This window comes from Balaenoptera ricei, chromosome 15, assembly GCF_028023285.1.
Source record: "Balaenoptera ricei isolate mBalRic1 chromosome 15, mBalRic1.hap2, whole genome shotgun sequence".
Classification (NCBI taxonomy): Eukaryota; Metazoa; Chordata; class Mammalia; order Artiodactyla; family Balaenopteridae; genus Balaenoptera; species Balaenoptera ricei.
In genome coordinates, this window is record NC_082653.1 from 65,266,014 (window position 1) to 65,291,543 (window position 25,530).

General features: G+C 42.3%; 2 protein-coding genes across 3 annotated transcripts; both read right to left on the reverse strand.

The window, feature by feature from the left end:
- Nucleotides 1-7,187: 7,187 nt before the first annotated feature.
- Nucleotides 7,188-11,977, reverse strand: RPS15A (ribosomal protein S15a). The gene is made up of 4 exons (XM_059896728.1): nucleotides 11,817-11,977; nucleotides 11,252-11,331; nucleotides 8,486-8,571; nucleotides 7,188-7,322 (listed from the first exon to the last, which is right to left on the reverse strand). Exons 1-4 carry the CDS (start codon nucleotides 11,947-11,949, stop codon nucleotides 7,229-7,231), a joined length of 393 nt encoding a protein of 130 aa, XP_059752711.1. The 5' UTR covers nucleotides 11,950-11,977; the 3' UTR covers nucleotides 7,188-7,228.
- A 4,365-nt stretch (nucleotides 11,978-16,342) lies between these two features.
- ARL6IP1 (ADP ribosylation factor like GTPase 6 interacting protein 1) lies at nucleotides 16,343-24,545 on the reverse strand. Of its 2 annotated transcripts, XM_059897428.1 has the most exons (6): nucleotides 24,403-24,542; nucleotides 22,083-22,216; nucleotides 21,528-21,647; nucleotides 18,989-19,106; nucleotides 18,313-18,397; nucleotides 16,343-17,869 (listed from the first exon to the last, which is right to left on the reverse strand). In XM_059897428.1, exons 1-6 carry the CDS (start codon nucleotides 24,436-24,438, stop codon nucleotides 17,751-17,753), a joined length of 612 nt encoding a protein of 203 aa, XP_059753411.1. In that variant the 5' UTR covers nucleotides 24,439-24,542; the 3' UTR covers nucleotides 16,343-17,750. The 2 variants fall into 2 exon arrangements, with proteins under 2 accessions (XP_059753411.1, XP_059753412.1); XM_059897429.1 differs by lacking the exon at nucleotides 21,528-21,647 and having other exon boundaries at nucleotides 24,403-24,545.
- Nucleotides 24,546-25,530: the final 985 nt, after the last annotated feature.

Genomic DNA, 25,530 nt, shown 5'->3' on the forward strand with positions numbered 1-25,530 from the left:
GTGGGGGACGGTGGGTGGGCAATCTGAAATGCCACTGCACCCTCTCACCATAAAGAAGCAGTTTCTCTCTTCACCAGGTTTTCCCTTGGTTGTTGTTAGTTTTTGACTAGATTTCAGAGTTCTTCAAAAGCTGACTCTGACAGTCTTCACCAGCTCATTAGTTGTTTTGGGGAAAGAATGGAGCCCTGGACTTCCCTATTCCACCAATTTTGGTTGCCCAGCACCTTTTGAGCACTCTTTCTACGTTTGGGGAAATTCCTATATTGTGAGTCTAAAGATCCCCAAGGTGGAGGCTCAGGACTTGTTTTCCCTGTCTCCCTTGCAGCCAGTAGTGCACTTACATCCTAGCAAGATTGGCCCTGTAACTCAGAAATACATAAAAAAATAAATGTATTAAGGAACACAGGGTGCTTTTGTCATTCAGGATCATATGCTTAGCACTGGCTCAGCATGAACTGAAATCCTAAACATCCCATTTCATAACACCGTTCAGGCCCCCAAGAATGCTCTCCTCACCTCTTACCCTAAAATCTCTAAACAAAGGGCAACTGTATCTAAATATCAGAAAGGTTTGTGGGGAGTGGCCTCTGCCAGTGTTGCAGACAGGCACTGTGTCAGAGTATACGAAGAACTTTAGAATTGAAAATAATTAAGTGAAAGGACAAATTAATTAACTTCTTAATAACTTCTCCTTCTCAAGCAGCATGTGTGCAATAGATTCTAGCGTAACAAGCATCACTTGCCATCAGTGCTAAGCGTCCATTTTTCTGTTTCTCTTCACGTTCCTGCTTGTCATTTCCAAAGAACATTTTGCAATTTAAGTAGTTAATATCACTCTAATTTGTGTATGTGAGATAGAGAATTTCTATTTGGATAGAAATTTCCATTCTTCTATCCAAAGACAGAAATATAAAGTAATACCAATTCTTTATATTAGCAACTAGATTGACACTGAATACTAGAACTGCAAAAAGTCATGTAAGAGAAATAGTATATAATAAAACTATTAATAAAATTGTTTTCAAAATATTAAATTAAAATTTTCTAGCTTTAAACAACTTTGACTTAAACCTTTGATATTCAATACTTATATAATCTGTATTTTGCCCTGTAATTTTAATACTTTTGACTACTTTAGAAGAGCAACTTCACTGAGGCTTTTGAGCTTTAAAATTTTTTAATTTTTACATTAACTTTCATTTATATCTTCTATGAAAACATATTCAAATTTTTATATTTTGAAACTAATTACACTTTTTTTTGTCTTTTGGATCATTACTGCCTGTAGAACATAAACTATGCAAAAACCTTTATTATAACAACATATTTAGTGATTTTATGAAAAATGAAGGCAAGAGAAATAAATTTTATGGAATATATAATAGTTTATAAATTATGAATGTCTTTCTCATTCAAATATTGCTGTCCCATCAACTTGCTCAGAATATATGCAATAATTCAGTTTAGACATTCTGCCAACTTCATCATATAAAACCAAATTTGTTTGGGGTTTCATTGTTGTTATGAAGCTGTCAAGATAGGAGATGAGAACAAACATCTTACTAAACATCTTGTTAGCTTGATTTATTACTTTTAAATACATAGACATATGACACACAGGCCTCTTTTTGAACTCTTGCCCTGGCACAGTCTGCTTGCAGTCGAGTGTGAAGCTTTGATCCAATAGAATGGTGTTTCTCAACCTGGGGTGATTTTGTCCTGCAGGGGAATTTAGCAGTGTCAGAAGACATTTTTGGTTGTCTCAACTGGCATGTAACGTGGGGAGGCCAACCATGCTGCTAACATCCTATAATGTACAGGACAGCCACCCCCCACCCCCCACCCCCACACACAGAATCATCCTGCCCAAAATGTCAATTGTGCCAAGGTTGAGAAACGCTGCATCAGAGGATAACATGAAGTCAGTGTGGAACTAATACTAGGTAAGGGTGATAGAAACCTCAAGCTTCCAGAAACAGCAGGGGCAAAGAACTCAGGAGCTGAGTTTTTGAACGGAATGGGCCAAAGGTGTAACGGAGATACCAGCCTTGGCTGAAAGCCTCCAAACTAATTCTCTGGCCCTTCCAGAGACTGAGTTACCTTATATCCTGTAATAAATTAAACTAGCTAGAGTGGTTTCTGTTTTTTGCAATGAAAAATGATGAGTAATAAAGCAGGTAGTACTGTATACCAGAAACTAACACAACATTGTAAATCAACTATACTTCAATTTTTTAAAAAAGCAGGTAGGACTAATATCCCAGCCCCCATTTGACAGATGGCAAGATTGATTCCCAAGAAGCTCCAGAGCAGATTGGCGAAAGAGCTGGAAGTAGGGCTGTGTTAGTTTGCAAGTAACTAGAATTTAGTTCAAATCAGTAAATTTAATTTTAGCTTTATTTATTTTAAATACACTAAATTTAAATTTAGTTCAAACTAGTACTTTTGAAAAAAAATAGTGGAGAATGTTATTCCTTGCTCACAGAATACGAACATGGGAAGGGTAGGGTGCAGCTGCATCTCAGGAACAACCGGAAGCCAGTCAAACACCGTGAGGACCTGATGCATCTGTCTGCTCAGGGACATTCCTCTGTTGTTGCTCCAAGCGTCTTCTTCCACATGGCCGATATCATGACAATCAGCAGCACTGGAGGTTTTTATCTTACCATTTCCATCATTTTAAAGACACAAACCTCGTATCTCCCAGGTTCAAAAATCCTCATGTATCTTCTACCTGGTTTGAGGCAGGTGCCCCACCTAAGGATGGACTGTCTGTCAGAGGGCTGCTGGTTGGGGGTAGGTAAGAGCCACGTGCACGCATGGAGGGGGTTGCGGTGGGTAACGGAAAAAGCCACACTGAGAACAGAGGGTCCTATAGTCTCCTGACATCCACTCAAAGAACGATAAACCCTATTACTCTATAGCCCACCCATTTCCTTTTTGTAACTTAATAAGCCCTTACTAAATTTCAGAGATTGCTCTAAGCACTTGTATCAGGAGGCTAGTAACAAAGCAGAATCATCAACGGGTGATTTCTTGCTCTTCCTACACTGCCACTGCTGAATAGCTGGATCTCTGCACTGTCACCCACACTCCCAGGCCTGGGCTAATGCAGCCCACTGCCCATCACCATGGCAGAAAGAAACAGGGCGCACGGGAGTTCTCCCACCAGCCACTAGATGCTCCAGCCTGGAAGTAACACACATCACTTCTGCTCACAGCTCATTCATTGACCAGAATTAATCACATGGAAAGTACATGTGCCTGGCAGGTGGAGAACCTGAATATTTTGCCAACAGCTCTAATTACCATTCCAGCACTTTACAAGCATTATATTTAATCTTCATGACCACCACAGAGAGTAGTACCATTATCCCTACATTAAAGATGAAGAAACTGATGCACATAAAGGAAAGGCAACTGGCCCAAGATCACAAAGCATGTGATCCATTCTATTAACTGTATCTTTCTTTACTGCCTCCCTTACCTTATTTTCTGTGTGGTCTGCAGCACTTTCATTGCCCATTAGATTACTTAAAACATAAAACTGGGAACCTGGGTGCCAGGACAGTGACCTTGAACTGAATCCTGCCCATATCCCACTCTACTCCCATGCTTCCCTGAGACTGATTTTTGGGACCATGGAATTCTGTGGACTCAACACTATAACACAGGCACTGGATGGGATTACACTTTGAAAAACAATCCCATGGCCCAGAGGGTCAGAGATGACTTTTTTAAACATGCTGACATCTTTGATAGGCTAGATGCTGGGGACAGAGATAACAGGGTTCCTGCTGTGGAACATGGACTATATGTTGGCACTCCCTGGGTACCCCAAGTGCCTGGATATAGTAAACATATAATAAATTTAGTTACACACTGAAGATAAGGAGAATGTATGACAGAACATAAGGGCCTGGAAAGTTAGACTGGTAAAGCATTGAAATCCTGACTTTGCTACTCCCTAGCATCTTCAATAAATGGTGTCACAGCTCTGTGCTTCATTTTTTTCACCTGAAAAACTGGAGCCAGCAACAGTAGCCATCATGCAGAATTAAGATGAAATGAGATGATACACGTAAAGCTCTTAGTTCCATGCCTGGCATATAGTAGTAGACATTTAACAAACACTAAAAACTACTATTAGCCTTATTAAGGCACTTATATCTTTAGGAGAGAAAAGATAAGAGTATAACAACACATGTTCCTTTTGGAGGAAGATTTACGATGGAAGTGACCTTTAAGCTGGATCTTGGGAACACCTCTGGGGAAGAGGAGAAGGCATTCCAGGTGGGGTGAGCCATAAGCCAGGGCTCAGAGGTGGGGCACATATGTGGGGGTGATTTAGAGTTTAGGATTAGATTATATCTGTATTAAAGATGAAACAACTGGCATTGTCAGCTGTTTTGGGAAGCAATGAATTAGACTGGAAAGCCAAGTAAGAATCAGACTTCCGGTCTCCCAGAGCTTGCTTTCTTCGGGGTCAGTAGTGGAAAGTAAACTTCCTAGCCTGGGGAGATGGAAAAAGTAATCTCAGATGCTGACCTGACCAAGGAAGACTGTAATAACTCTGGCTTGCCCAGAGAACTGAGTACTCAGAATTCTATCTACCCAAGTTACCCAGAGGCAAGGCACAACAGCTTCTAAATGAGGACACGGCACACACTGGCGTGGACACAGACGAGCTGCTAAAACATGGAGGATGTTCCTGGCAGCGGTCTTGACTTCCAGGGTCTGGGTAGGTGCTGGGGCCCCCTTTAACACTGACTCAGTGCATCTGGTGGGCTGTCCCACTCCAAACCCCAGATCTCTGCCTGCTGGCAACAGTAGCACGTTAGGAGGAAAAGCTGAGTTCACACCACAGCAAAGTACAACTCTGAGCCAAGTCATTATGCCAGCAGGAACCTAAACTATCTCCAGAGCCTCAAACCCAGGGGTCTAGCCCCAGCCAACCAGCCCCCGGTCATGTTACAACTCTTACTGGGTCTCAGAAACAAGGACTAAGGCCACCTGCTTCCTCACTCATGTGCTGTTACATTCATCAACAGGTCACCCAATTTTCCTTATCCAGATTTTTCCCACCCTTGTTCATTTTAAAGGACAAAGGATCCCTACTAATGGCAAATAGGGCCACTTTCTTGTCCTCACTTTAGCATTTGAAGTCAATGCCCAGTATGATATTCAATCAACGTGTACTTACTGAGGCATCCCCTATGTGCCAGGTATCAGGCTACAGACCAGACAACAGTAAACAAAACATGGCCTCCATCCACCTAGAGCTTACAACCTTGGCATTAAGAGAACCAATCAACCATCAGCTCTTCGGTCTTCTAGACACACTTCACTTCAGTGTCTGACAAATACAGCTGTAAAATGACTGTCAAGTGCTATTTTATATAACCTCATCTTTCCCTCAACTGAGGTAGGTTTTTTCCATTATCCCCAATATACAGATGAGGGAATCAAGGTTATTAGGTGGAAAAGCAGACCTCAATCCGGGTGTACTGAGCCCCCCAAACCCATGTTACTTACTCATGGCCCTCCAAACATCAGAGGCACCAAACCCAGACATGCCTCTCGACTTTTCCTCTCACATCTTAGCAAGTGACGCCTACCACATGTGGTTACCAGCCACACCTCTAGGGCCTGTCTAGGTACTCCTGTTTCCCACACCTTACAGTAGGCCCTCCTTTCAGGAAGTTACTAAGTTACTGAATACAAGCCATGCACCAGTCCGTCAGCAACCCCATGAGGTTAAGTTGTCCCTGTTTACCCAACAGGAAGCTCAAAGAAGTTGTCACTTGCCAGAATTCACCTTACGCCAGGTCGGCGAGGATTTTTACCGAGAACTGCTTGACCCACAAGAAAGTCAAAAAACAGCCCTATAGGAAAGTTATCAAAACAATCCCAACGGAGAACTGTGAAACTTATCCTTTTCTGAAAAGAAAAAAAGCAAACCTATACATCAAACAGGTTTAGGCATCTAACACCTTTTAGGTCTATTGGACATCTTGTAATAAGGCCTACAACCTGACAGCCTTTTTAACTTTGGCCCACTTGACCAGCAGACAATTGAGGAAAAGTAGCTGCTGTCCTTTTTTGTAAGGCTGAGCTGCCCCATTCATCCTACTCCTATGCAGGAAAATACAGCTGGCTAGGTGCTCAATAACATAACATACCCAGGATCTCTTCCAAGTGTCCTTTCTCCTTGGCCAGACCCACCAAGAATCAAAAGTCTAGACTGTGCTGTCCAATACGGAACACCAGCCACATGTGGCTATTAAAAGAGGCTAGTCCCAGTTAAGATGTGCTTTAGGTGTAAAAAAATGTACAGTGTTCATCATTTCAAAGACATCAGGAAGAGTAAAATCCCATTCATTTTTCACATCAATTATGTGCTGAAATTTTAACTTTAGAACACAAAATGTTATTAAAAAAAAAATCAATCCCAGCTGTTTCTCTTACTTGTCTTAACATGGCTACTCTACGGTTTAACTACACATGTGGCTCTTGTTACATCTGTACTGGACAGCACTACTCTTAGAAAGGGAGAATGGAACCGTGGTCTGTTTCACAGAAGCCACCCCTGCCCTCTCTTTGGTGTCTGAGCTCTTTACAAGCATTTCCCAGGTCAAGTGGTCCAGTAAACTAATTCTCCCCAATTCCAGAATATACTTGGTGACAGGTTTACAGTACAACTAGTTTCTAAAAGATGTTCCATTTTTTGGAAAAATGACATTTTATAACCACATATTGCTAAAATGTCCCTGAAATGCCATCCAAATTTACTTTGAGATGAGTCTTAGTGAGCTGTGGGGCTCTAGTTATCAGTTTCCTTATGAGCACTTACATCATCAACTACAACCATACCATATTTTTAGGGCTTGAAATGTGTATTCTGTCAAGCTAAAAATAGGAAAGGCACCACTCCTTCCAGGGCTAATGTAAGACTCCAGAAAGGGACAGCTTCACCACCTGGACCCCAACCCACAGTCAACCATCCAGGGCCAGACACACCCTCCTCTGGTGAGCCACAAGGGTGATGGCCAAAGTTATCCCAAGTCAAAACTTTCTTCTACGTCAAGGAAACAGCATTCACCAATTAACACAAAGGCTGTACACTCCCGCAGACGCTCTTGCTACTCTGCTGTACAAAGTTCAAAACGACTGAGGGAAGCACCAGAGTCCTCTGAGGCATTTTATTTGCACGTTATGTATTACATCCCTAGAAAAAGAATCCAAGGATTTTCCCTCCTGTGTGTTTTCGTCTTGCTTCTTCATGGTCCATGATGCCAGCTGAGGTTGTCAGTACAATGAAACTATGGAAAGTTTAAAAAAAAAAAAAAAAAGCTGGTAAGTTTTTCCTAAGAATGTTCAACACAGAGCTACTTTCTGGTACAGAAAAACTCCAACATTTATCAATGCTTAAGATGCCTTCCCATAATGGACACACAGACTAATGCTGCCTCCACAGGCTGGCAGTACACAGGCACGGTTCCTAGAACCAAAGACCCAAACCCAGAGATATCAGCTATACACATACAGCCCTGGCCTCAGCTAACAACGAGAAGCAATGTTACCTAAAAGCAAAGACTGGAACTCCTTTAACTTCAAAATGTCACTTTCTGCTCTCAAGGAGACGTGCAGTCTAAAGCATTAAAGTACTGACTGAATTGTTTCTGCCACTTACTGTGTGTACGATCACAGGCAAGCTACTGTACACAGAGTTATTTGGACAAAGGGCGCCCCACCTGGCCTGGCTACCTCATGGGTTACTATGGGGATCAACGTAAGACACAGAAGGTATGCCAACTGGGAGGCATGAAAATTAGTATCATAACTACAATCAGAAATGACTAGCTCATAACACTATACCTGTTATACGGCAACCACAAAGTGGGAGTAAATTCAGCATCACCGAACATGACTGTGGGTTTAAGTTCTTAACCACAAACAGATAAGCACTTACTGTGTCAGATCTTAAAGTGCTTTACCAGAACTAAATCAGGTGATACTATAACTTGCAAGAGAACTACTACCATTTTTAAGATGAAGAAATCAAGGCTATGACTTGCCCAAGGCCTCACAGATTTAAAGCAGAAAAACCAGGATGTGAACTCAGTCTCTTACCGAGGAGGAAGATTTTCAAATCGAGTTTCCCCAGAGGCCAATGGTTGAGAAGTCATTCTGGCCATAGGAGGGGATTCACAGTGAACATATATGAACTATATGCACTGAGCCAAAAGAGCAGACATTACAGGGCACACAATTCTGCTGTCTCTCAGCCAGCCTCAGCTCTCCCACGCCTCTCAGAAACTAGAGCCTAACACATGACGTATGGCAACACAGGAGCTAATCCTTGAGTCAAGGATGGAAACGGAGACAACTGCTACTGCTATTAAGTTAAAAAAAAAAAAGCTCAAGTCAAACTGCATCACAGGGATCCACAGCATTAACTTTTAAATACGGAAAATCGACTCACCCAAACTGACGGGACGGGAGCAGGTTATTCTGCCATTTTTCTAGATCTTTGAGTTGCACGTCAAACCTGGGGCTGATCACTCCACACTGTAAAAACATAAGAGAAAACGCTGTTCACACTTCACCAATAACAGAAAGAGTAACACTAAAATGCATTTATAACTGAATAGTCATATAAACCAACCAACTCAACATTTAATGGGTAACTATTTTGTACAATCTTTGATATAAATGCCATTTGAAAAACACACTTAATTAAGACTATGCCTACTTAGGAAGAAAAAGCAAACTATTGAAAAAGTCAACAGAAGAGGCAGAACACAAGACAACACCAGTGGGCATTCCTATGGCCCGCAGAGCTGTCTCAGCACAAATGACCAGATTTTAAGGAACTCAAGTCTTCGACAAATAAATTATAGTCAAGCCCTACTAATCTAGCAAAATATATAGAAGGCAGAAAGAGGTAAAGAGTTATCCCACCTGCATGCTACGACAGCCAGCGTTGGGTGGGGAGAGATGACACAGCAACAACTATCCTCCACAGTGAGAGCTAAGAGCCAAGGCACTACGATCAATCATACCTAAACCATAAAACAATAAAATTTCAAATATCCACCAACAGGCTACATGAATCTATCCGTGGGTTCACACAAGGTCTATGACTAGATCCAACTGGGTGGAAAATGAGGGGACTAAAAGGCTCTTTAGTTAATTAGAGCTAAATGTGACCCCGCCCCCTGCTCATACCACCAATTCTACAAATCACTAGCGCACTTTAAAAAAAAAAAAATCAAAGCAGGAAGCCTCCTGCTGTTTACACACAAGAAATGATCATGTGAGAACACTCAGGATTAGTACCTTCAGAGGGCTAAGAGAGCAGACAGAAAGTTGTGTGTGCACATCCACATAAGAATCATTCAAGATTCCAAGATGCTTAACTGTAAACTAAAAGAGGCTATGAGATTAGAACTTAGTGAAGTCTTTGGAGCTGGTACACTTCCCTAGACAGATCTGAACCCACAGAAACTGAAAATGGACCCGTCATGCCCAACTGCCCCACGGCAGGAAGCCCACTCAGGTTCTCCTTTTTATAACATCACCTTATCAGCTACAAATGTCACTTGACTGTCAAGGGCAATCCCACACTGGATGGAAGCAATACAGGGATAGGAATAGGGAAAACCCAAGCAAGCTACACTGAAAGACCTTTCTAAGGCCTCTACACTACCACACCCAGGCTTGCTTTATTCCAGCAGCAAAAATCCCTTCCATTCAGCTAGCAGAACTCCAGCACATCCGCTCCCAAAGCAGATGAATCTTAAAAGGATACAATCAAGGCAAGAATTTTCTTAATCTATAATCTTTAAACACTACCTTACTTCCCAGCTGCATTACATTTCCACAATAAGGTACATCCATCTCTTGCATGAAGGAAACTGAGGCAAGAATGTCTTATAAAGTAAGAAAACTGCAACTGAGAGAAACCAAAAACTAATTCAAACAGTTAAGTGTGGCAGGGCCTAGATTTCAACTACCTGTTAGCCAGGATTTTCTAAACTAGTAAACCACAGAACAAGGATGCCACAAATGAGTTCCATTTGGGAAATACTCTGTTCAAACTTATTTCTCAAGCTATTATGTGTAGTTCAAGAGAAATGTGGTACAGGGCACTTCTCCAACTAAGTTTTTTTGGTTTTGCTTTTTTAACACCAACGAAAGCTGCTGCAGGACAGCTTTAAACTATATACTGGAACCAGCTCTTCCACAGTTTATTGAGACCTTGAGCAGGACTCAGCTCTCAGCTTCCTAACTCCTAAAAATAGGGGGAAAAAAGACACGTCCTCTTCTACTTCAAGAACATTGTGAGAGTCAGAGTGAAAAAGAAGTGAATCCAAATCTTTCCGTGGGATTGGAGTCTAATGGCTACAATAGAACAAAACAAGACATAGGCCCAAAATTCCCTTCAAAAATTCTTCAAAGGCTTCAAATCCAGTAGTTTTCATCTGACACTAAGTATCCACACAAGAAGCAAATTCACTATATAAGGAACCACCTTTGTAAAATAGGAATTGTTGGTCCAGGAAATAACCTTATCAACAAATCTGGCCCCTGTCACTAACCACTCACTTTCTTGGCCCGTGTGCCCCACTCCGCTGGACCCCTTGCAAATATGAAAGCTACAAACCTGAACACAGAAAGCACGGTAGCAGCTTAGAGACCCCCAACTTGCTTACAGACAGATACCTGTCCCCAAAATACATGGAATCAGTTAAACCACAAGTCAAAAGAATCAAATAGATTCAGTAGATTATGCCTACAGGGAGAAGAGACCTCAAAGACATACATTCAGCCTATGTCAGCAAAAACAGAAATATTAATAGTTAGAGAATCCCATACTCTCTGTTCAAAATACCCAACAATCACCAAGCGAGACGAAGGACCAAAAGTTATTTACACTGTCAGGACTAGTGGCCTTGAGCCACCCAAGATTCAAACACCAGTATCATCAGTTGTTCATTTTCACCCAACCCTCCAGCATCTCCCTTCAGATACCTTCTACTCCACAAACACTAGGTTAACTCACAATTCTACCTGGAGAACAAACGAAGTAAAAGGTCATATATAAAAATTAACGATTTTAATCAATCCCTAATCTTTTTAACCTAAAGCAAGCACATTATCTGATTCTACAAGAGCAATTATAACATGGACCACCTTGTCAGACCATTCTGAAGGTTCTTAAACGTGGAAGATAATCAATTCTTACCTTATTTAGCCTGCCTGTGAGGTTCACAACAATTTTCCCAGCCCTGTGATCATCGATGATTTCAAATTCGCCAATGTAACCTATAGAACACAAGTGACTGTATTAAAAATAATTTTTAAAATTTAGGGGGCAACACCCAAAACAATCCACCCTGAAATTTTAAAAAGGCGATTATTTCCTCCTTGCCTTTTCACGGCTTCCCACTCCCAAAGGCTACCTCGTGCCCAAGACAAAACAATCCTCCTTTCCATCCCAAGGAGCTCTTAGGTTCAGGGCCCTTTCAGTGACATGTTGCAGCTGCAATGTTACACAAAGAAAGGCCATTTTAGCTGCCAAACTTCCTCCTCCTTTCAACAGTTCTACGCTACTCAGTATTTCTTGAACAGCATCATTTGTCCAGAACTACCCTGTCCACTACCCGTTAGCCCCAATCAATTGCATTAGTTCCCATGTATGACTGCCACCTTGTTCCCCCATCTTCCCACATCACTCCAACAGTTCACTTCTACAGGACCCATTCTGTAACACGTTTACTTCAAAACATAATAAACAGCAAGACACTTACCATGCTTCATCATCACAGTGAGAAACCTGACGATGACTTTGGAGCACGGCCTAATAAGAACCTGGCGTTTGCCTCTCTTTTCGGCATTGTTGATACTCTTGAGAGCATCAGCCAGGACATTCATGCGCACCATTATGGCTGTTCAGGGAAAACAAAACAGGGGTTTTATTGGCATTATCATTAAAAGGCACCCAATCATTCCACTGCGAACACACCCTTTCCTTTCTGCCTCTATCATGAGGAAGTTTCCCCATTTCTAAGCAGGCTAGTTCCCCAGGATACCTAGAGGAATATGTCGACTACTAATCAAATGAAAATACCAGCCATGGTAGGTCAGTTATTCAGAACGGGAGCTGATAATCACCAGCAATATTTTCCAAACTTCTGGAATCCAGCAGCATCTGTACTATTTATTAACATTGTCCTTCAAACCAACTGACTCAGTGTCAGCCTTGTTCTAACACCCAAAAGATACTACTCAACTCTCACCTAATACCTATTAAAATGAAACGTCCGTCCTCGTGCCATCTAAAATTATGCCCAACAGCAATCGTAGCACACCGGTAAGCAGAAACATTTTACATGCACCAGAATGGACTCTATCACAATGGGCACGAACTTTAATCGTTTTGAAAGCTAAGGATAGAGGCATGCCTCAAACGACAACAGTAGGGATCCAACCTGCTTCCGCAAGCTCAACAAAGTGTCTGAGGGGAAACCCTGGAGCCCAGACGACCCAAGTTCGTTCCCAGCAAACCGCCACCCCAGGCAGGATCCAGTTTTCCCTCCTGAGGGTCCTCTGTCTCCCAAGCTCCCGGCGCGGCCTAAGTAATGGGAAGCTGCACGGCCCACCAAGGCTACGGCTCCCCGATGCTTCTCGGAGCCAAGGAGCTGCCTCGACCACTAATGGGAGGTCCTAGCGCCGCCGAAAGAGTCGGGACTGCTCCCTGACGGTCGAAAGCTCCGGGTCCCGCCAGGGCTGCGGCCTGCGCCCCAGAGGCCGGGCTCCCCAGACTGTAGAGCATGGGGCGGCCGGGCAGGACTCCGCCTCCGCCTGCCCAGAACACCGCAAGGATAGTATCCCCGGCCCAGGAGGTCTCCGGCATCCTCGCAGGGCACCGAAGCCGAGTCCTAGACCACCGGATGGCACCGATAGCCGACGGATGATACTAGATCGTTCAAAGAGAGATACTCACCGGCACGGAAAGATGGCGGAAAGAAGTTGGGAGGGGCGAGTGCACGGAATTATGGGAAGCGGTCGGGCTATCGCGAGACTTTCAAAGGACCGCCAAAAACAAAAAAAAATTAAAAAATGGATTGCCTAGTGGAAGGAGGCGGGTGAGGGGCGGAGCCTCCTCAGGGGTGGGCAGTAGAGAGTCGATGGAGTCGAACACCCAGGCGAGGCCCTGGGGAGCTAGCTGGTGGAGATGCGGTGTTAGCATAGGTTCGACTCCCTTCTAGCATCTAATCCGTAAAAGTCAAAAACTGACAAGTGCCTAGATATTTGCAAATTTTTATTGCAGTAACTGTTCACCATTTAGAATGAATTTTGATACTTGCGTATTTACAGTATCTCTAGAAGGACCCACAAGAAATCGGTAAATACCTCTGCGAAGGGCGTTAGGAACTGGGATGGAAGACTTGCTTTTCTCCCAATACAATTTAGTTTTGTTTTTTGAAACATGTGTAGATTACTTTTTCATACAGTCAAAAATATATTTTTTAATCGGTGCTTCCTTTTTGACTCTCCCTAAATATTAGAAATTATTTACTGGAGTTCCAGACTGCTTTCGAGTCCTGAGATACACAGTTTGGAAGAAAGCCACAAATGTTTCAAAATAAACGCTCAGCCTCTTAAAGGTTATTGCAAGGATCAGATGAGATAATGGTGACAAAGGGCTCGCAAAATGTCTGGTACGTAGTAAGTAAATGCTCAGTAGGTACGGCTTGAAGCCCGGGGTCTGGCGGCCTGGGAGAGGGTGAATTCTGGCTCCGCCCTCTCCAGAGCTGAGTAACCTCAGGCTAGATACCCAACATCTGAAACTTCTGCCATAGACTTCTTTCCTCGCAGCTGTCACCCTTACCCTCCCTTCTTACCCTTCCTTGTGTTTCCCACTTGGCCGCCAGAATGATCGTTTCAAAACTCAAGTCAGACCTTGCACTCTCCAAGGGTTCTTAGCACCCTCAGTAAAATCCAAATTCCTTACCAAAACTTACAAAGTCCTCCCTGACGTGCACACCTGTTTCCTTGCCTAGGAACATCATCCCCCCAACTTCCGCCCCTGGCTTGCTTTTCTTCAGATACCCCAAGCATACTCTGCCTCAAGGCCTTTGCATTTGCCTTTCCCTTTAACTTGAGTATTCCTCCCCCCAGTTTATCCCGAGACTTGCTCCCCGCTCCCTTTCCTCAGGTCTCTATTCGATCACACACTCATACAACCTTCTCCCCATTCCCCCAACCCCATTGCCCTGCTTAATTTTTCTCCATAGCACTTACCACCTGAAATATTGGAAGTGTATTTATCGTCTGTCTCCATTAAGTAAGCAGGGATTTGGTTGGTTTGTTCACCGCTGTACCCACAGCTTCTAGAAAAGTCATCTGGTACACAGTGGGCGGTTGATACGTATTTGATGAATAAATGAATGGGCAAATCAGTTCCCCCATTTGCAAAATGGGGATGATACACCAATCAGTTGAAGTTGCTATGAGGGTAAATGAAATAATCCAGATAAAAGAGACACATAAAATCCGGCAGCGTGCGTGCTCAGTCAGCGTCTGTGATTAGCATCACAGCCCACCTCCGCCGCCCCCAATGCTTCTCAAATCCCAGGTGAACATTGAGGAGAGCCAAGCTCCCAGTTTGAACATCTCCGGGATATAGAAATCTCTGGTTGTAACTTACATTTACAAAAGGACATTTGCTTTTCTAATGAACATTTCCTTTAAGAACTGGTTCCCCGTACCCTTAACAACACATTCTGTTGACTAAAAATGTGGTGCTCACCTTAACTGAGGGCCTTAGCAACAGTGGGAAGTTAAGTGAATAAATCCACTTTCCTTCAAGAGCCTTACCATAAATAGAAAATTAGTACCAGCCACTATCTCTTTATACACTTCATTCATTCATTCATCCCTTCATTCAGGAAATATCTAATGAGTGCCTACCATGTGCCTGCCAGGTGTTGTACCAGCTGAGAGGACAAAAATATCAGTTCTTGCCCTTAAGAGGTACAGATCCTAGCAGAGACAGATCTCTAAATAACAGCACAATACTGGGCAGTGTGCCATATAGGATGCCAATATGAAGTGCTGTGAGAACGGAGAGGTGGCCTGGAAAGTTGCTAAAGCTTTCAGAGGAAGTGCCATTTGACCTGTGTCGTGAAGGGTACTAACAACTACTAATTCCTAACTGCCACTAAGTGCCTCCTGTAGATTAACTGAATCCTCAAAACAACACATGCAATTACATAATGCCCCTGTGAGATCTGTACTATTATCTCCACTTCACAAATGAGGGAGCAAACTAAATTCAATCTTGACTCAGTCTTCAAATTTTGCTGTAGGTTAAAAAATCAAAACAAAAAAGTGGTCACTTACAACTTGTCTAAGCTACTGAATTACTTATGGGGTTTTGGGATCCTGAAACATTAGGAAGGGTGTGTGGCCTATAGATATTAAGAGCTAGGAGGGCACATAAAGATGGACAGAAATCTCAGAATGGTTGGGTTGGAACTGCGATAAGGGCAGAAGGGTGGAAATGGGCGGGAGGGCCATGTATAAATTGCCTCTTGTCATCCTGTGAATTCTGGAATGATAGGACCTCTGCCAGAGGTGGTGCAAAGGCAAGTTGGAAGGGGACCTGTGCTGTGGCCAGAGCTGGCACAGGAGTAGCCAAGTTGGCCTGGGGAGTAATCATAGCTGCATGTGGAAGACCAGCATTTCAGAGCATCCAATGACCAGGAGACCTATGGTGACTGGGTTGAGACTTCCCTGTTCTGGACATCATCAAGCCCCCAGGAGGCTCCAAGGAAGGATCCATACATTTTGGGGAGAGGGGGAGCAAGAGATTTGACATTGAATGTTCCCAGGATCCACCACATATAGATAGTAAGGCCTAATGATAAAATGTCCAACTGGGGCTCTATTTTTTAAAAAATTCTAAGTGCAGACAAAAGTCACCCACCAATTATTTACTGGGCATCTCAGGTACCGAATTCTGAGCTAGGCCCTAGGGTACAGAGGTGCCTTGGCAGGCACTCTCCTGCATTGCTCCCTGCCTATTCTTCCAACCAGGCCCTCTCACACATCACCTCTGGCCATCATTTATTCATTGTATCTCCTTTTCCATCTAAGGTGGTGCCTGGATGTTTACTGAATGAATAAATTTAAACCTTTTATTTTATTTTGTTCTTAAAGAGCACCTTATAGCCATGTAATGATCACACAGGGTAGTTCATTAATTGGGTACATAAATCCGATCATGTAAACATTGTACTGGCTAAGCTATAAAGAAAGGACACAAGGAGGGCTTCCAGCTTTTTTATTTTTCCCCTTTTACACAAAACAAAGTAGAAGAAATAATACAGGATTAAAACCGCAAAAGTAGTTAATTGGTAGAACACACACACACACACACACAAAAATCTAGGAAGACAAGCTTATTTACAATGAGGAAACACATGTAAATTATGGTAGTCTGTATACGAAACATTAAAAAAGAAAAGTCAAACATATGCTACATGGGTGCCACTGTTTACAGCAATATTGAAGGGGAGAAAACAACACTTATTTAGGAACAGATATACCACAAGGTCCAGGTTTTACAGCATCAGTGCAATAAATTCACAAAACTATATTACAGCTAGTTAATCAGTTTAAGAATTGTTCCCAAATATGTCACATTTCCAGCCCTCAGAGGTTCATTCCTACAGATTTCAACTACTCCATCTATGGGGACCAAAAGCAGCCAGTGTTACCATAAAATGAGAATCTTGAGGCTTACCTTTAAAGGCTTATTCTGGTCTTGAAAAACTAGTAGGATTTTCTACTGAAATGAATCTTGACTAAACACAGGATGAGTTTTGTTCTTTATTGGCTGGTCTTGGAGTGAAGGTCACAGACATGACTCTTAACCTATTATGTACTTTAGTTTCAGTTAGCTGAAAATCTGAAATTAAAAGTATGCTAAAAATCCTAAATACCATCTTGCGTAAGCCTGCTACTAAAAAGCCCTTAAGGATGTACTAACTTCACGTTTAAGTGCACGGGAACAAGAGTTCTAAGCCTGTCAGATTCCCCATCTGGGAGGAAGGATCAATGTTTCCAACAAATTGCTAAATTCTGCACTAGGGAGACGCCAACACATACTAGGCCATGGAATTACTTTCATTTTATTCCATGAGGATTCTTCTCCCACAGTATCGAAACAGAATGAGGAATGAATCTTAACTGGTCTCTTCATCAGAAGTGGTAACCTTGGTTTCTGTATTCACGAAGCCAGGCAGTTGTTTAAGCAGAGTGTGGAAGCAGACAGTGGAACCAGCTTCCTGTAGTCACAGACCACGATCTTGTATCCAGCTAAAGCGAAGATCAACTTGCACAGTTCTCCCAAGCCACTGTTAACTGTACTAAAGGATGAAGTTCACCACTATATTATTTTAAAAGTAAGAGTTCAATTAACCCTGGGTGAGAAAAACCAAGACAAATGGTAATGATGAATGAGTTGTCCATATAAGGCCAGCTGATGACAACATACCCTTGAAGACACTGGGCATAAAGCCTTACTTGGCAAGTCGGAATTTCTACTAACTAAGGGCAGAATGAGGGACAGCAAAGAGCTACATCTGTAACATTTTAGTATCCAGACAGCATAACAGACACTGTCCCCAAGGACAATGTATACGCCATTAATCACACTGAGTAAAGCAGATGCATTATTCATGTTTCTTTTCTTTTTGTTTGAGAAGCTTGTTTATCTCTCTTTTGGCCATTCCAATGTACTTCGAAATGATTCCATGTTGGTTTAGTCCAGGAAGCAAGAGTAAGAAAGTCACTTAAAATTAAAAACAAAAACAAAACAAAATAAAATTACAAAGGCAGCAATTAACTTCCCAAAGATTCTAACATTTACTATAGAAGGTAGTTCTTCAGACTACTACACACTCTAATGGGAGGAAGTAACATGAAATCCATTATTTCCATTGGTATTTATCCCCAGAAGCTTCTGCTTCATACCTCCCAACCTCAGATAAGACACACTGCTTATTTTTACCTCTTGCACATTACTTTCTACCTTGGTTATTAGTTCTTTGTCTTAACTTCCGATAAGACCACAAACTCACTGAAAACAAGGACCTGGGATTTAGTCATCTTTCCATACTCACACAGGTCCTTAATCACTGCCTGGAACTCAGTGAGCAGGAACATACTGCTTACTAAATTCCAGTTAGACTTTACTGGCCAGGATGTGCCTGCAGTTTTTCCTCAAAGACTTACCTATCAGGTAGGTGAGAAGGAGGTTGTGGACTTGCTGTCCCACCCAAGCAACCGCAGCAAGAGAAATGATCATGGTCATGAAGTACTAATAATGAAAATAACAAGAATTTATCAACTCCTAGAAACAGACTAAGAAGAGAAACTTTAGGAGGTTGTTTCAAAGATTGGAAAATAACTTTTTATTCCCACTTTTCTCTAAAAATATTTAGTATCTATGTATTATATAAAACCCATAGAAAACTCCCTAGGTCGACTTTATACAATTTAGATACATTCTCTCCTAGAATAACTATAATTCTGTATGTAAATTAAGTAGTTTGTAAGTTAACTACTTTTGCAATTAATAACTTCACATAGTAACCTCAAGTGAAGCTAAGAGAAAAGAGAACAAATGCTTCCTAAGTATATGTCTTTTACATTTATTTCAGTAAATAAAAGAGAAACAAAAAATTCACCTCTACAAGAATAAAAAATTGAATGCAAAATGTAATTTTAACTTTTAGTCTAATACAGATAAATATTTATGAATGTACTCAGAGGAGTTAAACCAACAGATAATGATAAACATCAAACTACAACTAAAGTAAAGCAAAAAGGCTTTACACTACAATGAAGCAAAAATTGACTCAATCTTAAAATGTTGCTTTACTTAAATAAGTCAAAACCAACAAAGTACCATTTTAGGCTTTTCTTCCTTTAGCGTAAAGAGGCGTTTCCACCAGCCCACAGCTCTGCGTCGAGTTTTTACTAGATTACTGCAAATTTCATGGAATCTCTGCTGTTGCTCAGTGGTCCTAGGAAAAGAATCTTCCCCTTTACTACAGGCAAATCTTAACAGTAAACAGAAATACACCGTCCTCTCAAATTTCAGAAACTATCTTCTAAAGAAAATCTAAATAAAAACAACAATGATTCACCATTATCTTATAGAAAAAGTTCTTAAACCATTAAGACTCCTTTTGGGAATTCCCTGGTGGTCCAGTGGTTAGGACTCTGTGCTCTCACTGCAGAGGGCCTGGGTTCAAAACCTGGTCGGAGAACTGTATCCCACACACAAGCTGCTCAGCATGGCAAGAAAGACTCCTTTCATGGCACAGGAATAAGTTTTAACATAAAGACACATGTGTGTGTACAAAGTAATGGCTATCTATGGTTCTAAAGCCAAATTTGGTCAATGATAGTAACAAAAGCCTCATGACTACTATGAGCCATGCAGAAATCAGTATGAATTAATTTCTCTATTCCTATATTATTTTGCAGATCCCAATGAATCCTGGGTGGTGACCCATCAGAGTCCCACTATTTTGAGGAAGATGTGAAGTTTCAACCAAACAGTTATATTTAAGCACTTGTCAGTAAGGTAATAACTACTAGCATTCAAAGCACAATACCCTCCACTGGGCTTCACACATTTGATGCCTAGGCAGCCACAAAGAGCTCAAATCCAAATTCCTTATAAATTTGGTCCCATTGAGGGAAAATATAATCACGAACAAAACAGCAGTAAGAATACAAAAAGATCCACCAAAAAGCCCTTTGTAGTTTATAATGTACTTTGGGTTCTGATTTTTTAAAGAAATTTTGCCTTTGTACTGTCTTTGCTATACAGACATAATGGCTGCTATAAAAAGTAAGCCCTATGCTGGAGATGTGTTGCTTTCTCTCCTCTAGCCCTTGTCCCTATAAATCTGCAGTGACAGATACAGTAGAAGGGCTTCTACTGAGCCCTGGAACTTCTTATAAATTATCAGACCTCGTATGCTGCCCATAGTCAAGGCTGGACTGTGGCTAGGCAACAGTGTTCTTCCTTCCTCATAAAGGTCAAAAAACAAAATCGCTCTGTAAATAAGACTGAGCCACATACTGATTACCACGAAACTTCAAGAGCTTACTTCTGAAAGTTTTTCTCCAGGAGTTATGAATTAGCAGATTAGAATGTTATCTGGCTAATAAAGTCAGGGTCTGAGGTTGATTCTGTTAAATTGTTACATTGCATAGTTACAAACTTGCCCCCCAAACTGCAGCACAATGAAAAACAATTCAAAACACATTTCCTAACACTAACCACTGTGCTATGCCAGAACATCTTTATTTCAATACAAAAATGCTTAATTATCCCATAACTTAAGCAAATCCTACATTTAAAATCCTTATTTTTATAGAATTATTTTATAATTTGCTATTATCAGGAGAACGAAAAACTACAGGCACAAGTAGACTACCAATCAAATTAAAATAAACAACCAAGGGAGAATAGCAGCTAGGAGAAAAAAATCCATTCCTATATTTAGTTTTGCTCACTATTTGGATCAAAAGAGAAATGCAACATTCCAGAAGGAAGTTAAAAAATACTTTAACAGGATCCACAGCCACTTATCTTGGGAGCTCATAAGTAACCCATTCATAGAGTCGTATAAATGCAATCAACAACCCACTTATATATACAGCTTGAACGTATTCTAAAGCACTTTTGCTAACCTCCACTGCACTACCTCAAGGTCTCAACGTGAAACACAAGATCAATCTTTTTCTTTTTTTTTTAAAGTCTTTATTGAATTTGTCACAATCTTGCTTCTGTTTTATGTTTTGGTTTTTTGCCCGGGAGGCATTAGCTCCCGACCAGGGATCGATCCTGCACCCCCTGCATTGGAAGGCGAAGTCTTAACCACTGGACCACCAGGGAAGTCCCAAGATGAATCTTAAAAGTCAAAATATTTCACAGCACCCAGAAGAGTCTGCCTAATAGAAAAGTAGACATTCAATAAATAGTTGCTAAATGAACAGGCAAAGAAAATCTACGTTACTGTTTTCATATTCATTCAAAAGTAATTGGTGAAATTAATATTATATTATTTTAAATATCAATGGAAAAAATGTAAAAGTAGACGTACTACTTTTATGGAAAGCCCATTATGAGGTCTGCAATCCTTGATAAAACATTACCTTAAAAAGCCTCACTTCAATAAAAAGGTCTAGGAAGAAAAAAAAGTCAAAATAAACGCTAGAGTGTAAAAGAACTATGGAGATATAAGTACTGGAAGTTTGTGATTTATATCTGAATCAGCTAAGAAATTCTTTACATCAAACGATAAATCTAACCCCTAGCTATCTGATGGTTAAGACAATTCTCTGTGCTTAATTACAACACACTAGTCACAGCTACCAGGTGCAGTAACTTCTCAGAAATTAGACTGCCACATCATTATGCCACCTACCATTTATTGGAGCCAAAAATTCTAGGCGCTAGAATGGGAACAAGGTAGTCAGCCAAGCACAAAAACATAACAAAACAGGAAACACCTGACAGAACGGATGGATCTAGATAGTAGATAGTCCTGTTTAAAAAAAAAAATTAATAAAGGTTAGAAAAACACAGTCCTTATTAGTCCTAGCTGAAGATGTTTATTCTCCTAGTCCTCTGGTTCTCAAAGATGTTATTCTCCTTTTTTATTCTAATTTTCTCACAAGTAGTTTTCCGGAAGCTTCATGACATCATAGCTGTAACGGTTCATGTAAACATGAGGAAGCAAAGGCTCTTTGGAGTCCTGAACATTTTTTAGGAGTGTAAAGGGTCCTAAGGCCAAAAAGTGTGAGCCACAGATTTATTCAACTGCCTTGGTTACTGAGTTTACAAAGTACTACAAATACTGAGAACTAGGCAAACGGCTCTAAGCAAAGGCATTCTTTACAGATTCAGGCACTTCCATAAATGGAACCTGAGCCCTTATGAGCAACAAGCACAATCTACAGAAATTTAATAGCTCACTTACAGAAACACCAAAGAAACCACACCCACGATGGCAGGTGGAAACCAGGCTCTTTCCCATCGGAGGACTTTATCTGCCATCAGCATCACTTCTCCCCATCCTTGCAGCTGCTCTTCCAGACTTGCAGTCTCTGCAGCCTACATATGAGTAACATTTAAAGCGATCATTCTACTAATCTCAACATTTCTGTGGCTCCTAGAGAGTTAAATTCTTCTAAGGCACCAGGTATGTAAAACAGCTGTTACATATCACTATCTTAAACAAACTAGTTTCTTAGAAAAACGCAATTTTGAAACCAAAGACAGAAATCAATGGGGAAAAAAATTATCATTTAATGGTCACTTTCCAAGTCCAAGCACTGGGCTACTCTTTTACATGCATTATGTAACATAATCCTTATAGACCCCTTAAGATAGGGATAATCAGAGCCATTTTACAATTAAAGAAAGCGAGCTCAGAATGGACTTTCCCAAAACCATGCACTACTAAGTGGCAGCGCCCTGAGTATAAAATTGGATCACTTAAAGTTTCTCATTTCAGGTAGTTACAATTGGTCTGTTGTTTTGTCATTTCATTGATTTAACCCCCTACTTCTGAATCCATTAGGAAAGCCTCTTCCTGAACAGCATCCAATTTTCAAAATAGCTCTTTGTGCAATGGAATCATTTAGATGTTGGCATCATCTGCATGATTAAGGAAAACTACTGTGCTTTTACAAAATTATAAAAGGCATATTAAGCCCAATATATCTCAATAAAATGCTTCTTACACTCATCAGGACATTTTGGTTAGACTTCAAATTTCTCTGCAAATTTGACCATCAGCTGCAAGTAGATTTCTCAGATGAGCTAATGTGGCAAAAAGCCCTTAAGCTGATTTTGGTAGAGAAAAAAAAACTTGGAACAGGAAACCCATGTGTCCTTACAACTGTTATCACAGGGAAATATGCAAATGACAGGAGACAGGGCAGCTTAATCTTGATAAAGATGTTATCTGTGCCACACTGACACTTAGGTGACCTCAATGTTTCTGACTTTTATATACCATGCTTAATATAGTTAAATAATACCATGTGGCAGAAACTCTGCTAAATGTATTATATGCTTATACTTTAATTATTCCTCCCAACAAGCTGAAATGAAGGTGTCATTACTATCCTCATTTTACAAATGCGGAAACTGAGATACACAGAGGTTTACAGATCCGAATCCAGCAAATCCAAGGCCAAAGGCCTTTGTTCTCCTTAAATTAAGTCACACTGCTCTGTGGAAAGAGCAGCCGAGCTCCAGGCCAGGATCTGTTGTTTCAATAGCTGTGTGAACTTGGGCAACGATCAACTCTTAAAACGAACCTGGCTGGGGCTCACTAGGCTAACCATAGAAAAGGGGGGTGTGTGTGTGCATGTAAGGGGGCAGAGGTCATGCATATCTAAAAACCAATGCAAAATGAAAATCACGCACAATCAAAACTGCCCTGCAAAGTCACTTAATTCGTTAGCACCTGAGCTCTTGGAAAATCAAAAGTCAAAATTAAATTATTTGGTTTCTCTATTCACTGTTGTTCTAGTGGTGAGTGGCATGCCTTTTCCTGGGGAAAGGCAACTGAGAAGATGGACGGATTTCTCTCGTTCTTACCTAGATTCTGAGGGGGGTTTTCGTGCTGAGGTTAAAACTGTCTGCCTGTGATACAACCTTACTGCAGTTCCCTCCGACCCCTGCTTACTCTAAAATTGTCCTGGGACACCCCCCACCCCCGCCCAGACTTACACGTTCCAGACAAACGCCAGAACCTCCCACTGTCCCTCCAGCTGGATCCTACCTCCAGTTCCCAGCTGCGAGCTCGTAGCCTCCCTGCCGTTTTAAAGCTGTGCCAACTCTAAAAGAAATTCTCGGCAGCAGCCTTTTGACCCTCCACCCCTGCCCAAGTATTAGGGGAAAAGGGCGAACGGACATCCTGGTTAAGATCAAAGACGGGGAAACCCAGATACGGCTCGACGAGCCCCTCGCGGCCCTCTGCCAAGGACTGCACCCCAGGCTGGTCACAGCCCCCCTTCTCCCGCTTCCTCCTCAACCCCTATTCGCGGTGAATGATCACGCGCCCTCCTCGCCCCGTCGTGCACCTTCCCCAGGGGATGGTAGGAGTCGACCCGACTAGTGACCGCCAAGCAGAGGTTACCCAGGAAGCCCAAAGGGCAGGCGTCGTCGCCTGCACCTGGGAACGGAGAGGAGGGCCGGGCCCGCGACGGGTGATAGGAACGAGGCCGCAGCGCACCGAAGTCCGGAGGCACCGCTCGGTTCCCTCGCGACGAGGAGCTGGGACTCACCAGCAGGTTGGTGCTGCGATTATCTCCTTCCGCCATTGTTCCCGAGGTGCCCCCTCAGCGAGCGCAAGACGCCCCCAACACCCTACCTTCCTCAGAGGCACTCACAACAACCCCAACGCAGGGCACGCCCAGCAGGCCGCTTATATAGGCCAGCTGCCTTTCCCGACAGACCCCGCGAAGTTCGCTCCTCATTGGGCAAATCGAGATCACGCTTAAGCGGGCCGGACCAACCGCTGCTCAGCGCTTGTCTTGAAACCCAGATCAAAGGAGAGTGAGACCACGCCGGGGCCGAGGGGGCGGGGACACAGAATGACCAATCAGCACCCAGGAGATGTGCTACGCCCCGCCCAGGCTTTTCGGAATCGGTTCAACCGCCCCTGGCCGGGGCCTGCTATGGCCTCAGTATCCCCAGGGCGGGCCGCTATGGTGGCTCTCGGACTCTTCCGGGGGACCTCAAAGCAGCTAAGGAGCCTCTCTGGAATTTAGTCCTCAAGGAAATATGCCACCCAATATCAGGCGGAGGGCAGAGATGGGCATGTGACGCTAACCGCATTGTGATTAAGGAGGCTGGCTGGGATCTTCTTCCCGATCCAGACGGTGGCCCTGACCCTGGCTGTGCCCCTAGTCAGCCCGCCTTTCTTCTAATACCTGCTCTGGCAGCACTGGCCAGGCCGCTGAGCAGCTTAGACCCAGATATGTGACTCGCGGACTCGTGCCCATCTCAGGAGGTTTTGAGTACAAGTGAAAGGGGCCATTTATGTAGCTTTTCTGCAATTTTTCCTTCCCTACCCATTAGGAGTAAGGCCTTAGTTTGATGGAGGGGCGGGGGCGGCGGAGAGGGTGTGGAAATCTGGGCATAGTTTAAGAACTTGTGAAAAATGCACCGACTTATAAAATTGGCTTATTTTCATGGGTTTTTTGGAGAAATTCTTTGTGGGGCACTTCACTTAAACTACGAGTTCCCCCTCCAAAAAGGGACTGGTTTTGACAGATCCTTTCTTACTAAGGTCATGCTAAGGAAAGATGTAAACCCTCTCATACGAGTGGAATTTATTGCAATTTAAGAATTAGATGAACTATGTGAGACAATTCCACATATTTCTCTCCAGGATTTCAAAATGCGTTAAC